At 39.9% G+C, this 19,378-nt stretch overlaps 1 protein-coding gene across 5 annotated transcripts in view; it reads right to left on the reverse strand.

Moving 5' to 3' along the window:
* PRKG1 (protein kinase cGMP-dependent 1) overlaps positions 1-19,378 on the reverse strand; it is a 453,965-nt gene that overhangs the window by 246,580 nt on the left and 188,007 nt on the right. For all 5 annotated transcript variants that reach the window (XM_008502063.2, XM_030453519.1, XM_030453516.1 and 2 more), the window contains exon 3: positions 6,659-6,772. In XM_008502063.2, the coding sequence (XP_008500285.2) occupies positions 6,659-6,772 (114 nt within the window). The remainder of the gene's footprint in view (positions 1-6,658; positions 6,773-19,378) is intronic.

Consider the following 19,378-nt stretch of genomic DNA (forward strand, 5'->3'; position numbering starts at 1 on the left):
CCCCTCTAGCCATACTTCACACACTAGTAACATTTTGAGACATAAAGAAAAGGAGATTAAAAGAAAGCTCTTGTGAAGTAACTATTTTATAGCTGCTGTCAATATTAACTTCTTATTCAAGGGTTGCATGGACCAGTCATACACTATTTATAAACATGTTTAATGGGGATGTTTTCTCAGATCACCCAACTCTGAAATTAAAACATGGAAAATAGCAACAAAATTATTTTCAGGAGTATTTAAGAACAACTCATGCAATTCATTTCCCTTGCATGATGATCCTGCTAACTTCTGTACCAGACACACCAAATATTATATCATTGAGCTCTGGCAAACAGGTCTATATAGTTTTTAAACCTTAACGTGCACTGAGAGTTTTTTTCTAAAATAGTTTTTTTCCAGGCTCAGTTTCATAATACCTCTTTTAAAGCTTTAAAGTAGTGCTGAAGGAAGCCTTACAGCAAATGAGTCACCCAAGACTAAAACCTTTGAGCTATTCTACACTTAACCAGGAAAGAATCTAAATAAGGAGAGGAAAACGAGATTCATGGGATGCTGATGCATTTGTTTCCTGCCCTGATTGCAGGTGTTGCCATGCACACAATCCTCTTCTGAAAAAGTTTCTCTTCAATTTTGCAAAACTATTATTTTTCATAGACTTTCAATATGAGCCATCAACTACACTTCAGTATCTTTCTTCTGTTCCTGCCTCCAAGACATCTTGTAGTGTTCTGACTGAGCAAAAACTGGCTCCACAAGTCATCACTGCTTTCTGACTCTGATCTAATGATCTCTGCTAGAAAAGACATTTCCCTATTGATGCCTCTTCTGAAGCATCTGCAGGTGAGTCAAAGAGAACAGCAGTATTAAACCAAGTAAAAGGATCAGAGAAAAAAGATCATAAACATTCAGTTTAAATTTAAGAAGAGCCGATTCCAGTCAAATGAGCCACAGAAAACTGCTCCCCTAAACTGCAACACTTTCCATCCTGAAAAGAGTAGCAAAATGCTGATGTTGCCAAAGGCAAGAAAACAAAAAACCACCAAGATTGTAAATAGCAAACCAAAAAAAACCCAAAGGGAAAAAAGAAAAGAAGTTTATTTTAATTTAGAGCACTAATTAAAGACTTTGAGAGACAAGGCAGATCTTCTCAATAACAAAGGCAACACAAACACTAGAACTACAAGAGCATGGAAAGAAGCTGCAAACAAGCTTCTTTTTAATAATGGCTCAGAACAAAGGAAGAAAAATCCAGTGTCAATTCCCAGAGGCAGGGCTGGTGTCACAGAGCAGCAGCACCCAACCCTCATTTCTTTTTCAGCTCCTAGCCCAAGAACTGAAACACAGCAGTCTTCAAATTAATATGTTGATCTAATAAAATTGGAAAGATAAAGTATTTATTCAGAGAATAAATGAATAATTCAGAAAATGTTACCAGAGCTTGCAGCTTCCTTATTGGTAAGTCATTTTTTATTTCAGCCTCATGATTCTTAATAAATGAATGTATGGGACTTCATTCTCTATCAGATCATTTGTATTAGAAACACTAAAAGAGGGGAAAAAAGAACAAAGAATGAAACTTGCAAATTTTGGGCCATAGTGTTTAAACCAGAATAAGACACTAATCTCTCTCCTGTGTTACCAGAGGTAGAAAATGCAATGCAAAGCATCCAGATACAGCTGATAGTGAAGATTTTCAGTGTTGAAAGCCTGAGTCCAAGATTTCTTCAATGGATAAAGAGCCTCAAATTCCTGGAGCAGGAAGGATTAAACCCTCCTGTCCAATGATTCTTCACATTATTAAAAAAAAAAATTTAAAAATTGTGCACAGCTGGGGTGGGGGTAAAGAAGGTCACACACAGAAAAGGGAGAAACAAAGTATATGCAACCCAGCTTTGCGAGCTCAATGCTGCTTGAAAATCCAAAGCAGCAAAGTGCTACTTACAAACAGACCATCAACATGTAGTTATTCCTACAGCACCTCAGCACTCCCTGAAACAACTTTCTCCATAAAAGTCCATCAGGATCATCCTCACTCATCATTAGAAAACATGGCACTTTCCCCTGCCCATTCTTTTTGATTGTAATTTGCTTCCAATGTTTTGCTCAGCTTTGCTGCACTGCCAGAAAGCAGCTCAAGTTCACATGCCTGAAATTAATAACTGAAAAAAAAGGTCAGGATAAGCAATAACCCTGAGGCTTTTATGTGGATGGTTGGCTGCTACACACTGGAAATATTTACATTGCCACAGTTCTCAGAACTGATGCAGTGACTTAAATCCCAAGACACAACTGTATCAAGGAAAAAAAAACAGTGTATTGGAGGGAAACCAGTTTAAACAGTGACTTGGTACTTCACCAAAAACAAAATTCAAATTTATTTGCTTTTGCTCACTTTATTTCTATTTCCTACATTAAACAAGCAGTTCAAAGAAAAAGCTTCCTTGGCTGGTTTCTGTGTTCACCAGCAAATACAGCACCTGAATTGTACACCAGAATTTGTCTATCAAGCCCATAGCCTGGCTTCCAGATTTCAATATTTTCACTCAGAAAAGGTTTATGTGTAGAGGAGAATGACAACAAACCATCTCACACAGGGATTTTGTCAGGTCTGCCTGATCTTAGACTGATCATGGCTGGTCATGAGAAAGTTTTAGAATTTTAGAAGTACTTCAGAGCTCACAAGAGGTTTTGGGGGGTTTTTTTGTTTGTTTTTTCCCCCTGACATGCCTATTTCTTCTAGCACCGAAGTTACTAAAAAAACCCCTACATTTGAATTTTAATACATTTTGACTTCTCAGACTCTTGTGATAGCACACTCAGGAATTGCATTTGCTTGGTAATGAGCACTACAAAATCCTTTCTTGAAATATTCCTAATTAGTGGAGTCTAATATGGAGCTGGGTGGCTCAGGTAGAGCCAAGGTGGATCTGCACATCTCTTGTCCACTCTCCTGGACTCACACAGTAAAGCTCCCACCATGCCGATGCCCACATGCCAGCACTCCCTTTGGTATTAAGCCACATAGGTGGCAGAGAGTTACTGTGAAAAAGTTATCAGCCAGAGCAGTGGGAAACAAAACCAACAATAAATCCCAGTGTATTTTTAATATCTGAATCTCCCCACAAGTCAAAAAGATTACTTCTGACACTCAAAGAAGCAACAATAGCAATTTGAGACATGGGGAAGAAGGTGTATTTGGAAAATACCACTCTACCCGGGGATTAGAGACATCACTTCAGCTGTGAGATAATTTATCCATAATGAGTGTTTTCTCTTCTTTATTCTAATGAACTGAACTTAATTATTTGTTGGAATCAGGGAGGAAAGTCTGTGATTTTGGTTTAAATGGCAAGCACCATCATGGTTTGCATTTAGACAATTGAGGATTCTGGAAAGTGAATACTGAGAGAGGAAAAAAATAGTTGCTAATCTGGATTTAGCTGTGTATGTAAAGGAAGCTTATCCATGAACAGCAGTGCTTTAGAAATCCATGAGAGTGAAATATTTGGAGCATCAAACTTCACCAAAAAACTATTCTTGTTATTTCTGCAATATCTGGAGCAGAAATCAGACACAAAAAATGATGCCAAAACTTTGCAAGCAGTTATCTAAAAGATGAGGCCACATGTCATGAGACGTGGCCCTAACACATGTTCAGTGGTTCAGAACACCCAAGGATTTGGTTGCTCTTTCTTCCTAGGCCCTGGTTAGTCCCCATCCTCCTTTTACATAAGACTGTAATAATACTGAAAAAGTATTATAAGATTTATCTTGAGGCAGGCTATCAAGAGACCTGGCTGTCTTATTAAAGAGGTTGTAATGAACCAGAAGAAGTCAGAACAGACTAATTAAAATTTAAAATGTTCTAAATTATTGTTTAAAAGGCAAAGTTCTTCCTACAGTGATTTAGCCCTTTAAGTTTGAAATCTCCTACAGAGTGAGCACCATCTGAGGAGCCCATGTAGACTGAAGAAGTGACTAATGACACTAAAGAATTTATTATTTACAAAGCCAAAGCAAAAGAGCACATACAAATGAGCTATAGCAAGAGATGTCAACACAGCTGACACATCATTATGGCCCAAAGGCACTGATGAGCTTCACACTACCATAACACATCCTTCATTCACTCTTTGCTGCCACTTCATTTTTCAAAACGAAACACTTAAGGTTTCTCTAATGAGGCACTGGCAGGCACATCCCACATCAAAGAACACTTCTGACACTCCAAAGTTAATGGAAATCTCTCCTGAAAACTGGGAAGCTCTGACTTACAAAGTGTTTCTATAAATGACAGTTGGATGAAGTCCCTTGGCATAATCTTCACTATCTCCAGCACAAACATTGACTTGGTGTCTATTCTCACTATAATTATCAATTGTTCATTTCTCCTGAAATAAGCCTTGTAATGCTCAGATAGCATCAGACTGAATGGAGTATTTACAAACGTTTGCCTTTCTAGAGATTTACAACCTTTATTGATCATTTAGCTGAAAGGACAAGCAGGTGTTTGAAGTTGTTTTTTAGCAGCACCTGCAACAATTTAAGTCCATAATGTGCCCTAAATTGCTTGGCATACTTCCAAGACCTTTGTTCAGTTAGGTCCAGCTGAAACTGTTCCCCAAAGTCAAGCTGTGACCTTGTGTGTCGCCACACTCAAAAGGATATAAAGTCCATTACAATCACAACTGCTACTTACTTGTACAATAATGAGAGAAAAGATACCTAAAAGTTGGAAATGAGATTACAGACTCAACTGCTGCTGGCTGAAGAAGGTGCATAATTATCACCATTTTACAGTGTAAGTGGGAAAAGAACACAGTATAACAATTAATGCAGTCACCTCTTTTGGAGGACAGATGTCTCAGAGGACAGTTACACTTGTCACCTTAGTTCTGCCCCCAGTTGAACGAGGAAAAAAAGGATTCAGTAAAACTAAATGTCAAGTGGAAACCTGGAAGTTTGCTCAAGAGAAGAGACTTCATACATGAAAAAGCAAGGAATAGTAAAACTGAGCAAAAACTGCTGCCAGTATTGCTTCCTATTGGAGTCCTTGTACAAACAGGTGGATGGGGCACAACACAAGAGGAGTGTGACTGTGCAGGATCCATGATGCTCATGGTACTAATATACCAGAACCTATGCAGCACTACATTTCTAAGGGGAACTCATCTACAACCATTCTCTCATTTCCTTTCCCAGGATTCCACCACTTCTGCTCCTTCCAGCTTCAGATAACTGTATTATCACATAAGCCTGTAGCTTATCTGAATTTATCATCAGTCCCTGAAGTCTTTAATTGGACAGAAAACCAGGCTGTATGGCTACATGGATAAAGCACCTATCGGGCCAGAAGGCATGGAGGAGAGATTAGATCATCAGCTGCTTCTCATGAGCACTTCTATTCCCCTTGGGAGACCAGGAGGAAGGAGATAATGCATCTGAACTGAAGAGCAGCTCAAGACACTGCCTGAGCCAGTCTGGAGGATGCTGGAGCTGTCCCTGTGGGGCCAGGTGTGGCTTGTGCAATATGGATATTTGCTACATCATTTGGGATTACTCCAAAGCATTTGCTAACCACGTGGATTACTCCAAAGCAAAAACTGTGCCAGTGATGATGTTCTAGCTGAGAATTTACCTGCAATAAACAGTACTTGTTAAAAAAAAAAAAGATTTGTGTAGGTGAAAATAGAGTACATCTGTCAGGTTCTTCAGGATTATGAAGAATAGAATGCTCTTCACACACACACACAAAAATCCAGTTATCTTTTCCTGTTTTGTCATTTCTGCCCATTAGTTCTCCTTCACTTGCTTTTCTAATGTATTTTAAATGGCTTTCTTCAGAATAAGGACTCAAATGTTATTTTGGTACTTGTCTTTGTATTCTTCTATCCCATCTATACCCTTCTAACTTCTCCCCTGCAGCATCTTTAAATCACAGAACTATTTATCATCTCCTATAAAACCTCTCTGCTTGAGATGTCACCACAAACCTTCATCCTCAAGATCAAGGACTTGAGTACTGTGTATCCTAAATCTCAACTATTAATCTGAGTTTAAATATAAATTTATTTCTGTTGTACATAGCAATATGATTTCCCTTTTCTTATTGTACAACCCTGGCTTTTTTCCAAGACATTCATAGAGGAAAACAGGTTCCAGGAGAAATGCCAAAGACTTAACACAGGAGATTAGTTCCATCCAGGTTTTTTTCCCCAGTTTTGTTCAGTCAGTTTAGGGGAAGAAACAACGACTCATACTTAAAGGATACCTAAGCTTTACTTAGAGTTTCCCTCTAAGACTCAAACTTACAGGAATCCAGTATGTTCCTTTAAATAGCCATTTCATGAGATTTCACAGGAATTGCAAGAAAATCTATGGTATAAACTACAAGTTCCTATGCACGAGGCAGTATCAACCACTGTAGTAATGTAGAAGATTCCCCACATTAGCAAACCACTGCGAAAGAATTCAGTGAAGCAAATTTTTTCCATCTTCTTCTCGCTCACACTGGCTGAACTCCACAGTATGATCCATATCATAAAGAAAGCAGGACATCTAACAGAGGCTGCAACTCCAAAGGAGAGATGAGAAGAACCCTACTTCCCAATGAAATTCCAAGTCACCCAACATCAAAGCTGTAAAATGATCTTACTTTTGACAGTTGCTGTGCGGGTGCAGTTGTAGAGGATGGCCAACTCCCCAAAAACTTTGCCAGGTCCCATGGTGCACAACTTCACACCTTCTTTTGTCACTTCAACCTTCCCATCTGTAAGAGAAGGAAAGAAAAGGCCATTTTAAAAGGGAAATTAAGTTTTAAAAATTCTGTGATGACACTGTGAATAAAAACAACAAGAGTCCTACAACTTGAAAACCAATGATATATATTACAAAGGAGAGGTCAAACTCAGAAAAAAAGGCTAAAACCACCATTGCATATATAGGTTTTTAGTGCTTGAGTTTTATGGTGTAGTATTTGTATGGTTGGGAAATAGCAGCACACTAAGCTCCATCTGAACTTTGTTTTACATATTACACTTTCAGGTGAAATTTTCTCCAATTTTTATGTTGAAAAAGGAAAATATCTGGGTTCTTAACACCACAAATGAAAAATATGGAGTAATTTCTCATTTTCACCGAAAAACTGAACCCTGAGGACACTCATCCATGAATAACCCTACTATTAACAAATGGAAAAATACCTTGACCTGTGGCCTTTATTTAATGCCTATCTCAGTCTACCTTTCCTTTCTTAGGGAAACTTCATGTTGAGCTGAACTTGCACTTGGCACAGTTGAACAAAAAGTGTGAGACTGGAAAGTGAGCATTTGAAATCAGTTATTGGTCACCAAAAATCCTCTTCTCAACCCAAACTGGGAAGGAGATTGTTAAAGAATCCTCCATCCCCCAGGGCATCACTGACTTGCTCTTTGCTGATCCAAATGTGGCAAGAGGGAGGGTTGGCAATGAATGCATTCACCTATATAAACCCAGTAAAGCCATCACAGAAAGACTAAAATTTACAATATTTATATTGAGATATTTATCTCAAGAATGAGCAAAATCAACCTTTAATGGTGCCCCAAACCTCAGAGACTCCTAGATGACTTTTAATACAACTGAGTTTCAGCAGAGTTGGAATAGGGACATGTCTGCAAAAAGCTGTAAACTGAATATCCACAAAGGGGGTAAGTTTACTGCACTTTCAACTCATTGAGTCATAAGCAGTTCCAGAGAAAAGAGAACAAAAGCTGAGCAGTAATACACAAATAGCTCCTATTCAAAAGCACTTTGAGATTCATCCCCCTGCTCTCACTACCACACCTTGATGATGAATTCCTGCCTGATTATAGCACAAGACTTGGAGATCTGAGACAGAAACAATAATATTGCACACACTATTTTAATGGAGTCTTCATTACTTTCTTTTAACTGCATCAAGCATTTCTCCCAGTACATAAGCAGTGTATTAGTGATGAAATTAAAACAATTACTTTAAAAATACAGAGATTTCACAGCATACTACTCTGGAAACAGGCAGGAAGAGGTAAAATGATACTCAACAAAAACAAAACCAGAGCCAACTAATTTCCTTTACAAAAGAGGGGGTCAAATTCCCAAGGCAGAAGTTATTTAGATTTATATGGATTTATCACAGAACCAGAGAACCATTTTGGTTGAACCATCAAGTCCAACCATTACCCCAGCACTGTCAAGCCTCTCACTAAACACCTCCCTCAGCATCACACCTACATGGCTTCTGAACACCTCCAGGGATGGTGACGCCACCACTGCTCTGGGCAGCCTGTTCCACAGCCTGATTGCCCTTTTGGGAAAGAAATTATTCCTAATATCCAATCTAAACCTCCCCAGAACATCTTCATAGAATCACAGAATGGTTTTGGATTGAAGGAACATTAAAGGTCATCCAGTTCTAAACCCCTGAGGCCATTTTCCTCCTTAAGAGAGCAGACCAACCCTTCCTCACTCCAACCCTCCTTTCAGGTAGTTGCAGACCATGTGAAGGTCTCCCCTCAGCCTTCTTTTCTCTAGGCTAAACATCCCTATTTCCCTTAGCTGCTCATCATAGGACTTGTGCTCCAGACCCTTCCCCAGCCTTGTTGCCCTTCTCTCTAGACATGCTACAGCCCTTCAGTGACCTTTTTGTTGGGAGGGGCCCAGACCTGATGCCAGGACCAAGCACAGGGAGAAGATCCCTGCTCTGGTGATTGCAGCCACACTGTTGCTGATACCAGACAGGATGCTTCGTGGCCTTCTTGGTCACCCCACCCACTGGCTCCACTGAGTTTTGAGCAGCAGCTATAGAGTTCAGGAGAAAATCATAAGCTTCAGAAACTCCCTGGGCAAAGATAAAACTCAAATTCAACAGTTTCTCTTTCACAACAAACCCCCCAAAACCATATGCATTAAGCAAAAACTTAGAGTTAAAATTTCTCATGACCTCAGAATTTGTAGTGTTTAGATATCAGTTAGAAAAGAAGATAAACTTCTGTTCTGATGAATTTAATATGAATTTTCTGCATGAAAACTGCTCATATTTTGAGATTATCAATAATTACTCTCTTAATTGCTTTGAAACTTAAAAATGCTTTGTTTATATATTTTTTAAATTTAATGCTCATTTAATTTTTGCATTCCAAATAAAGATGAATGAAGCACAGACTGCAAAGACAACACACAAGCTCGTGAATGCAGTTTTTGCTACAAAACATTTTATTTGTGACGTAATTGTTCTTCCAGAAGTATATATGTGACAATGATGCACCAACTTGGTTTGTCAAAACAAAACTAAAATTTGCTTTTTGGAAAGTTGAAGAGTATAAATTTCACATGCAGTCATTTAAAAGCATTTTTTACAAGTTCTGCTAACAAAGTGGTGTTTTGAAGTTACTCCCACAGATAAAATGGCTACTGTAAGAATTGTGTTTCTACCTGAAACCATCAGAAGGAATGCAAGGGTGCAAAGATGATTGAAACATCATTATTTCAGAAAAGCCTCCCTGAATCAGTTAGAACATGAAAACCTCTGTTTCCACAAGGCATCATTGAATCTCCTCCTCAAGACTCACAACATACTCCAAAGGAAGGTTTCCCTCATAAGGAGATGAGCAAAACCTTTTCTACCAAGTCACAAAACACTCCACAAGAGATTTCATTAGACAAACTCAGCTGCTGCAGCAGAAAATATATATATATATATAAAAAGCAGAATACTGTTTTCTAAAGACATAAGAGAGAGAGTGAACAGGACAGTATCCTGAAGAAGGCTGGAACTGAAAGGCACAGATATTCACTCAATCTTTGATATTACAGCAAGAGAAGAGATGTGGGTAGGTTGTTTCATTATGGTTCAGTAATAAATACACTGTTTAGTGTACTGGAGAAAGTCTCTCATTCTTCTGTGGTGTAATTAAGCAATCTGGAATACTAAACACCTGACAATAAACTCCCCAGACCGTGAGCCAAATTCACCATTCATGGAAATAAAGGATCTAACACAGCTACAAACAGAAGGAATTTAACTGATTTTCTTTTTTCTAGCTTGCAGCCTACACAGTGCAGCTTTCTGAGTAGGAAATACATTCCTTTTTGTAATGTATCAACCAGATAAAGAAATAAAAAGAAATGCAATCCAATGGTGATCAATTAAAGGAGTTGCAACTTCCTTTGACATCTCTGTGAGACAAATACCAAATAATGCAAATAACGCTTCACTTGAGGCAAAAAGATTGCAAAATGCCACTTTCCTGGAAAAATATAGAGCATTCTTGAAATCAGTATTGGTATTCCTTTAAAGCTCAGTTGATTCAGGAGCTTTAGCTTGCATTCTAAGTATGAATTTTTATGTCAGCTGTACAAAATTATTCCATGCTGATAGAGGACAAAGCAAGTTACTTTTCACAAAGACAGAACAAAAACCAAAAATCTGTCTCAGCTAGCATGAAGGAGTTACAAAGAGTAAAATTTATTTTGGTGGCTAGGCTTCAGATTTCCCACAAGTCCCTGTTCTTCTCCATTCCCACATGGACAGAATGTGTCCTGGCATCTTCTGACTGATGAGTCACTTCATTAATGGTCCTGCAGCCAGGGAAATGAGCCTTCCCCACATCACATCAGTGTCTCTGAGATGTTTTCAGAAACTTTTATGACCAGTTTTTTAGTTCAAAGGGTGCCATCCATTTGGCTTTCTCACAACAAAGGTGAGCATGAGGATACAGAACACAATGGTACCTCCAGAAGCCACCAGCTTGCTCCCAACATGGGAGAAACAGCTGCCAGAAATGAGTTCAACCATGCAGAACTATATATAAGTAGTATTATATGAATAATTTATGTGATATATATCAAATAATTCATGCTCATGTTTGGATCATGCTCAAAAGTCTCAGGTCACAACTATATAGGAGGCTCCCTGGGGTTTTGTTGGGTTTTTTGGTTTTTTTTTTCCCCCAGGTTCTCTTATTTGAATTACATCCAATCTTTGGAAAACTATAAAATATATATATATGTGTGTGTGTGTATTTATGCTGGAAATTTTCTACTCTCATTTCTTGGATTTAAAGATATTTTCCCAGCTACCTTCCTGGACAGTAATAGCTAAACCCTTATTTTCATTCCTTCACACAGATTTTATGTGAATTCCATTCACCTAGGAGTAAAATTTCTGCATTGCTAAACGTTTCGCCCTCTTTTCCACCCATTTTTTCACTTGCCATCCAGAGCTTGCAGGTTTTCTTAGCAGCTTGTAAATTAGATGAGGAAATGAAAAAAATAGGTGTATTCAGCTACATTCATCCATTCTTGCCCCTTCCATTTCTGGAATGCACTGTTGGCCTGTTTGCATTATTATTCATGCTTACGTGCACTGTTCAACTCCAACAGATACAACTCCTCCAAACAGTGAACAGAAGCCTTGTAATAAAGAGAATGTTTCTCTTGAGCAGCTACAAGTCCAAGCCACTACCAGTAGAACAACACTTGGGAAAGAAGGGGGGGAAAAAAAAACATTTATAAAAATAACAGCCTGAACTCCACTGCCAAGGGCAGCTCCATGCAGCTCAAACCCAGCCTGTTTTGCATTTTTAGACAGATGGCTAAACAACTTGAAAACCAGAGGAGGGAGATTTCAGGGAGTTACCCTAAGACTGGTAAATTAATCCAAGAAGAAGTGGCTTCTCTCATTGCCATGGTCACTGCCACATGTTCCCCAAGCCCTGGGACTCTAGGGCACAGCCAAGCTTCTGCAAATTAAACTCGGCGTGCTAATTGCATTAGTTGTAAATTTAATTGCACAGCAATTGAAACTAAGTGATTAATTCACATCAGAGACAGTCCAGTTAAGATTTGTTAATATTTTTGTTTGCTTTACCACACAGATAATGGTCTGTTATCCATTGGGATGTGTCCAAGCCAGCGTATGACTTAACTGTGGTGGCTGTAGAGTTTTACATTTCATAATGACCAATATTAATAGCATTAAAAATAAAATAAAACCATGATTATTCTTTTTTCTTAAAGCCCTTCTTGAAATAAGCAGACACTGAATTGCTTCCAGCTCATCTCCCTCCCCAGCTCCACACCAGCAGTCCCCTCCCCAGCATGGTGGCATCACTGCCCCATGCCACGATGCACAGAAAATGAAGGCACGGGTGTCAGTGGGCACAACCCACCCCTTGAGGCTGCATTTTGGGAAACAGTGGAAATAGTTCCTGGGAGATGAGTCTACACATGGAAAATCCTCTTATAAGCCTTTGCTCTGACACATTATTTCTCTTATACACAGCTTCCCCAGGATGCAAAGTTAAATATGGGTCACTGTAAGCATCAAAAAGTAAAAAATTGAGATGACTGAAGCATGCATGAGCAAAGCAGGATCACTTTTTGCAAAACCTGTATGCACTTCTGGATAATAAATCCACCAAAGCACACAGACCATTTTGGTTTGATAAGGACACTCAGTACTTTCTCTCCGATCCTATCCAATTAAACATTAATTAACATATTTGGCCCAATTGCATTCATGTCCCTTAAATAAATCAAAATATAAACTGAATTGCAGTAATGCAACTCTCGATTAGTAGGATAATTTTTTTCTCCCAGTAATTAAAAGGTCATTTTCCTCTGCCAAGGCACAGTAGAAAACTGATTAAATTGACCTGAAGAATTTGCAGCCAAAGTCTTGCAGACAAAAGTCTTGCAGTGCATTACCAGCTCTGTCTCCTGCATTACCATTACCTGGCTCCTCCAAGCTTAAGAGGCATGAGTGGAAAGCCTCTTGCTTTCAAAGCTAAAGACTTCCATGACTTAGTTTTCTAATTTTAATGGGACACCTAAAAATCCAAAGTGTATTTCTATAGAGCTTGAGGTTTCAATAACACATTCTTTCTTCTGTTGTCAACAGAAGATTAAAGACCGTCAACAAAAGATTAAAGCCTTCAATGATAGAAAAGGAACAGTGACATTTCTAGCTTGTTTCTCCTGAGCATCAAAAGGACATCTCTGGGAAGACCTATTCTTTATTTTCAGTTGTATCTCCTAGCAATGACTTTGAGCCATGGATAAAGCTATTTGGTTGTATCATTATTCGCATTATTGGTCCCTTTTCAGATCCCAGACCCTTAAAAAAATGCAGGCTCTCCCAAGAGGACACCAATTATTTATTACACTTCCACGCAAGGTTTAAAAATAAAAGAACCATTTCTATTGCAGAAATTAGGAAAATAAAGAGGGGTTTTGGGGAAGCTCACATATTTATTAGGATACAGATTTCATCACACAACTCCAAAATTACAGGAGTAAGAGATAAGTGATGGAGAGAGGCTTAGCCAGTTCCTCCACCAGCTCCCTCAGCACCCTGGGCTGAACCCCACCTGGACCCACAGACTTGTTGGGATCTAAGTGGCACATCAGGTCACTACCTACCTCCTCCTGGATTACAGAAGGGGTATTTTGCTCCCCATCCCTGTCTACCAAGTCAGGAGCCCAATTGCCCTAAGTGAGCCAGGCTTTTTGTTAAAGACTGAGGCAAAGAAGGTGTTAAGTACCTCAGCATTTTCTTTCTCTTTCCATTACTATGTTTCCCTCCTCATCCAACATGGAATGGAGATATGTGGAATGGAGATTTTCCCTGACCCTTCTTTTGTTCTTAATGTATTTATAAAAGCATTTTTTATCATCCTTAACATAGATGGCCAGGTTAAGTTCTAACAGAGCTTGCACATCTCTAATTCTCTTCCTACATGACCTTACAATATCCTAAAACATTCCCTGTTTCACCTGCCCCTTTTTCCAAAGTTGATACACTCTTATTTCCAAGTTCATGCAAAAGCTCTTGGCTAAACCAGGCTGATTTTCTTCCCTGCCAGCCCTTTTTTTTGGCAAGCAGGGACAGCCTGCTACTGTACCTTCTGAATTTCATTCTTAAAGCAAGCCCAGCCTCCCAGCCCCCTCCCAAGGGACTCTCTGGACCAGTGTCCTGAATAAACCAAAGTCAGAACTCCAGAAGTCCAAGGTAGAGGTTTTGCTGATGACACTCCTAACTTCACTTCTAAGTAGAGAACTTTATTTCCTCCAAAATTCACAATCAGCTGGCCTCAACCTTACTGGAATTCACATCTGCCAGATGCAAAATGGCAATGAGTTATCCCTGAAACACCTGGCAGCTTTAAGCACTGAATTGCTTTGGCTTTCCCTGCTATCCAATGTTTCCTCCTCTAGGAAACTCTTTTTTTCCTGGGTTTTATTAACAATTGCCTGCTGCATTTTTCATAGCTCCATGAGTTACCCAGGAATACAAACCAGGTAAAGAAAATAATATATCTTCCAGAGGGGGAAAAGGGAGAAGTAAGGAAACTAGAGGTTAAAGCTGAGCTCCTTGTTCACTCCAGGATATCAGGAGGAATTTCCAGTCTGCTCTTTCCAAGTCCAGAGCTGCCCATGTGTAATCTGCTTTACCAGGATGTCATTAATGCTGCCAGGTCAATGCTTATCAGGTTCAAAAGGGTAGCACAGCATCACAGCTACTCACCACCAACAGCAGGCTTTTTACAACCAAACCTTGCCAGCTGAGCTAAGCCAGTGATTCCTGACAACAACAGGCTGCCCTCAACCTGTCCCAATTTCCACCTCTTTCCCAGCAAGCTGTGAAAGCCAGTTCTAGTCCCTTTGGTCTGTGTCCCAGCCTTGTAGCCTTTCCACAGCATCCGCTGCCCTCTCCCAGCCAGAGCTCACCCAGCTGCTTCTCAGCCCACAGGTATATGGAAACTGCAAACCCCAATGCACTAATCCTTTCTCCAAATTTGGGTAAATTTTGACAGAAGAACTGTAAAAAGGGGGAGGGGAAAAAAACCCGAAAAACAAAAACCCCTAATATTTTGCCAAATTCTAAGTCATGTTTCAAAACATGGCAACATTGCAAACTGTTGCAGGAGTGTTTTGAATATGAAGAAATTTATAATTTTTCCTTAGATGCCTGCCTGGAAAAGACTAAACAGCTTCTGACAACATTTTCCAGAACAATTTCATTTTAAGCTGGCATCTATAGCTTGAGTTTAAAGCTCAGCCTTTTACAGTTGAGGGAAAACCAAAAGCAGAGTGATGCTGAGCACCAGGTCACTCTTGAGATTAATAACCTGAAGTCTCATGTCTATCACATTCAGAGAAAGCTCAAGGAAGCTTTTTTCTCTTTTTGCATGTTAGATAAAATCTAATGACAGGAAGGCAAATGAAACAAGACATGAAGATACATGACTCCTGTAACCAGTGCAACTACTACAAGTCTATTTATATGCTCCAGTAAACCTTTTTCTAGTTGAATGAACTTACTTCACCTCCTATAAAGCCCTCTGGAGAGCCAGTCTGACTGTGATGAAGCACTAGGCCAGCCTCCCCCAGGGCTGCCAGTTGCCAACTGTTCTGAGGCAGTGGAGAAGACAGAGCCACCTTCTCTGGAACTATTTCCCTGCCAAGATTTATTTGGGAAAGTTAAACAGATGGGATGGACACTAGCAGATATGAGATGTCCACAAGATATGTCCACAAACCAGTAAGTATTTACTAACCCAGGCTCTCTCAACTCACTGGCTGAGACCTGTGGGCAATACAGGGGAGTTTCACTGTGCCTTTTCAAGAATTACATTCTATGACTACTTTTTAAAGTTTGTTCATAAGAAATGGTTTTGAAGCCATGAATCTCAGCAGCCTGATTCAGTGAATAACTTGGACTGTAATCAAGTATTACTCTAGCAAAAGGATTATTGGAGATAAGAGCAGATTTGCATCTGACTTTCCACCCCATCTACAGAAAGGTTTGGTAATAAAGGAGGTGATCACTAAAATCTGTAACAGTAGCCTAGGGGCTGAGGGAGGACTGCAAAGCATCTGAAAACAGGGTAAACTTACTCTGGGCTTCAGAGGCAGAAATTAAAACCACATAGATGAGAGGAATTCAAGAAAGGAAAGCAAAGCATAAATAGCACAAGGTATATCTGCTGAGTGGGGAATAGGTATGTGGAGCACTGAGGGACACTAAAGTGTAGTAAATGAGGAAAGTAAAGCCCAGCTAGGTTGGTGGGTGGAAGAGAACCTAAGAAGCAATCAAAGCTGGGCTAAAAAGTGAGCCCATCTTGGGCCAGGTAATGTGGCCTGTGAGCATGCACAAAGCAGTAAACAAGGCTGGTGGACAGAAAAGTCATGCCAGAGACTGCCAGAAGAACCATCCATCTGTCCAAAGCAATTCAAAAGAAGACTTCACCTTCAGAAAAATAAAGAGGATGGACTGATGCTGCTTTAACACTTCAGATTTAGTTGGAGTGCCTCTATGAGTTATGGTTGAACCATCTTTGACATCCCTCCTGCAAACCACATAACATTACCCTTGAAAGGAGAAGCAAATAGTTGCTCTTTGTCTTGCTAATGAATTATCCCAAAAGAAACACTCTGCCTGTGCAGAGGTATTAATTATCAACTATTTTCTCTTGTGATCTTCACAAATGAACTCAGCAGCCACAGCAAATTAAATGTGTATCTGCAACTTCCAGCCAGGGGGAGTTCTATCTATGATGTTTGTATGTCTTTTCTAATTAATTTTTTGTTAATAGGGGATCTTAGACAACCCAGTCTCAAGTGAAGACACATCCTCGAGCATATAAAATATTCAAAAATAAATACATAAACATATGGGTCTCCCTAATTTCCAAGTTAAATTCCAGGATTCTTACAACTGTACTATGTGTATGTTTAGTGGCACAGATAGGTGTCCCCCAGAAGTCCTTTCCAACCTTATGTATTCTGCAACTCTATAAATTACTTCTGATGTAAGTTTGTTTCAGCCTAAAGGTGTGCATGGAAAAAATGCAATTAAAGTCAAATGATATTTTGTCTTATGTACAACATTCTGGGGGATTAAACAGGTATTAAAAAAAAAAAAAAGCAAGAAACAAGAATCCAGATGGAACAGACAGGAGGCATTTGTCTGGGATAGATTCGTTACAGTCAGCACAGAGAAGTACTAAGTATGGAGTCACAAAGATTCCCTGGTAATGTCATAAACCTCTTCCATCTGCTGTAGCTCTTTACCAGACACTTCTACTCATCCAATCACCCTGTTTATCAGCCCTAGTGGTCGTGGGCTTTGACAGCATGGATAGAGCAGATTTGTGCAAACCAAGACTGTATTGCCTTCCCAAGTTCTCCTAAACTCCATCAGGCATTTACTTTTTAATCCTTCAACTGATCCTTTGGGTAATAAGGTTTTTCTGGCTTTTCAAAATATTTTGGAAGTGTTCAAAAATGTTAGCAAAAACAAAGGCTGATGTTATAAACACATAAAGCACTGTAAGTGTCCTAATTTATTCTTTTAATTAAAATGAAAACCAGACTTGGTTTTGTAATGTGCTCTGTGAGAGTGGGACATGCAATCATTGTAATCTCTTATTAAACATAACAGAACAAAACCAGAGGTTGAGATCTCAGATCCCTTTGAACCACAATAACATCATGCCCTGTTCTCCCTTCTTACCCATGATAATCACGTGTTTGAAAGGAATCCATACAGAACAAATACATGTGCAGGAAAATTGAGACAGGCAACTCATGCAGAAATTGGAAAACCACAAAAAGAAGAAATGGTTAAAAGTGATAAAAATTTATAAACTTTGAATGTGAATTACACTTTGCACAATAAAAACTGTTCAAGGGAAATCCTGGATGAGCAGCTTCTCCTGACTCTGATACTGGCCATAACCTGATCTTGCTCTATGACCAGGTGACCCACATGGTGGATGAGGGAAAGGCTGTGGATGTTGTCTTTCTGGACTTCAGGAAAGCCTTTGACACCATCTCACTCAGCATCCTCCTAGAGAAGCTGGCAGTTCACAGCACAGATAGGTGTACTCTTTGCTGGCTTAGGAACTGGCTGCATAGCTGAGCCCAGAGAGGTGTAGTCAACCCAGTTAAATGCAGTTAGTGACTGCTCACCAGGGCTCACTTTTGGGGCTGGTCCTGTTCAATATCTTCACCAGTGATCTAGATAGGGGGACTGAGGGCTTCCTCAGCAAGTCTGCAGATGACACTGAGTTGGGTGGGAGTGTTGGATCTGCTTGAGGGTGGGAACACTTTACAGAGGAGTCTGAACAGGTTGAATCAATGGGCCCAGCCCAGTTGTGAGGTTTAACAAGGCCAAGTTTGGGTGTTTTGGTCACAACAAGCCCAGGCAATGCTATGCGTTTGGGTAAGAGGGGGGCTGGAAAGCTGCCTGGCAGAAAAGCACATGGGGATTTGGTCAACACCTGCTGAATATGAGGCATTATCATGGCCAAGAAGGCCAAAAGCATCCTGGCTTGTATCAGGAATAGTGTAGCCAGGAGGAGAAGGGAAGTGACTGTGTCCCTGTGAAGGGACGAGCTGGTGAAAGGTCTGGAGAAAATTCCTATGAAGAGAGGCTGAGGGTATTGGTATTGTTTAGTTTGAAGAAGAGGAGGCTGAGAGGAGACCTTTCTGCTCTCTCCAGCTACCTGAAAGGAAGTTGTCCTCTCACAAGCAAGTAATAAAATGAGGACTAGAAGAAACGGCCTGAAGTTGCACCTGGGGAAGGGTTTACACTTGATGTTAGGAAGAAACTCTTTGCTGAGAGTAATCAGTCACTGGAAAAGGTTGTCCAGGGAGGTGGTGGAGTCACCATCTCTGAAGGTATTTAAAACCATGTTAAAACCATGCTTATGAGTCCCTTCAAGACATGCTCCAGTGGGCATAGTGGTATACATCAAATTTTTTTATATTTTTACTTTTTTTTTCCTCTTTTTGGGGGGCGAGGGGGCTGGGGAAGGCAGTTGTTGGCAGTTGGATGCAGTGATCTTAGAGGTCTTTTCAAACCATGACAATTCTGTAATTGTGTCATCTTTTGGGGCTAAAGCATGCTCATGGAACAAGCAAAAAGGCCCCTGGGCTCACAAGTACCTTGACATAAGCCAGACAACCTGGTGCCCTGGTCCAGTCTGATCTTAGAGTTAGGAAAACAAAAATCATCCCCAAATTACAATGTTGCTGGCTTAATAAAGAGGCAGCTGAAGAATCGGAAGCATCCAACTCTCTGAACCCAATGTAAAAATTTGGATCAGAGAGGTGTGTGCCAGACAGATGGCATATATGCTTCTTCACCTACAGCTAGCAGAAGAGAGTGTGAACCAGTCCAAAAATACTCAAGATCTGAACCAAGTTTAAATCTAAAGATCCTGCAATAACCAGGAGAGTCTTTACCTCTTCTAAGCAGTACCACAATAGTGTGTGGGTTTACTAGCTCAGTTTTAGCTGAAGTTATTCAAGTGCTACGATGCTCTAATGCTTTTAACAAGCACTG

Source organism: Calypte anna, chromosome 6 (assembly GCF_003957555.1).
Source record: "Calypte anna isolate BGI_N300 chromosome 6, bCalAnn1_v1.p, whole genome shotgun sequence".
In the NCBI taxonomy this organism is placed as follows: domain Eukaryota; kingdom Metazoa; phylum Chordata; class Aves; order Apodiformes; family Trochilidae; genus Calypte; species Calypte anna.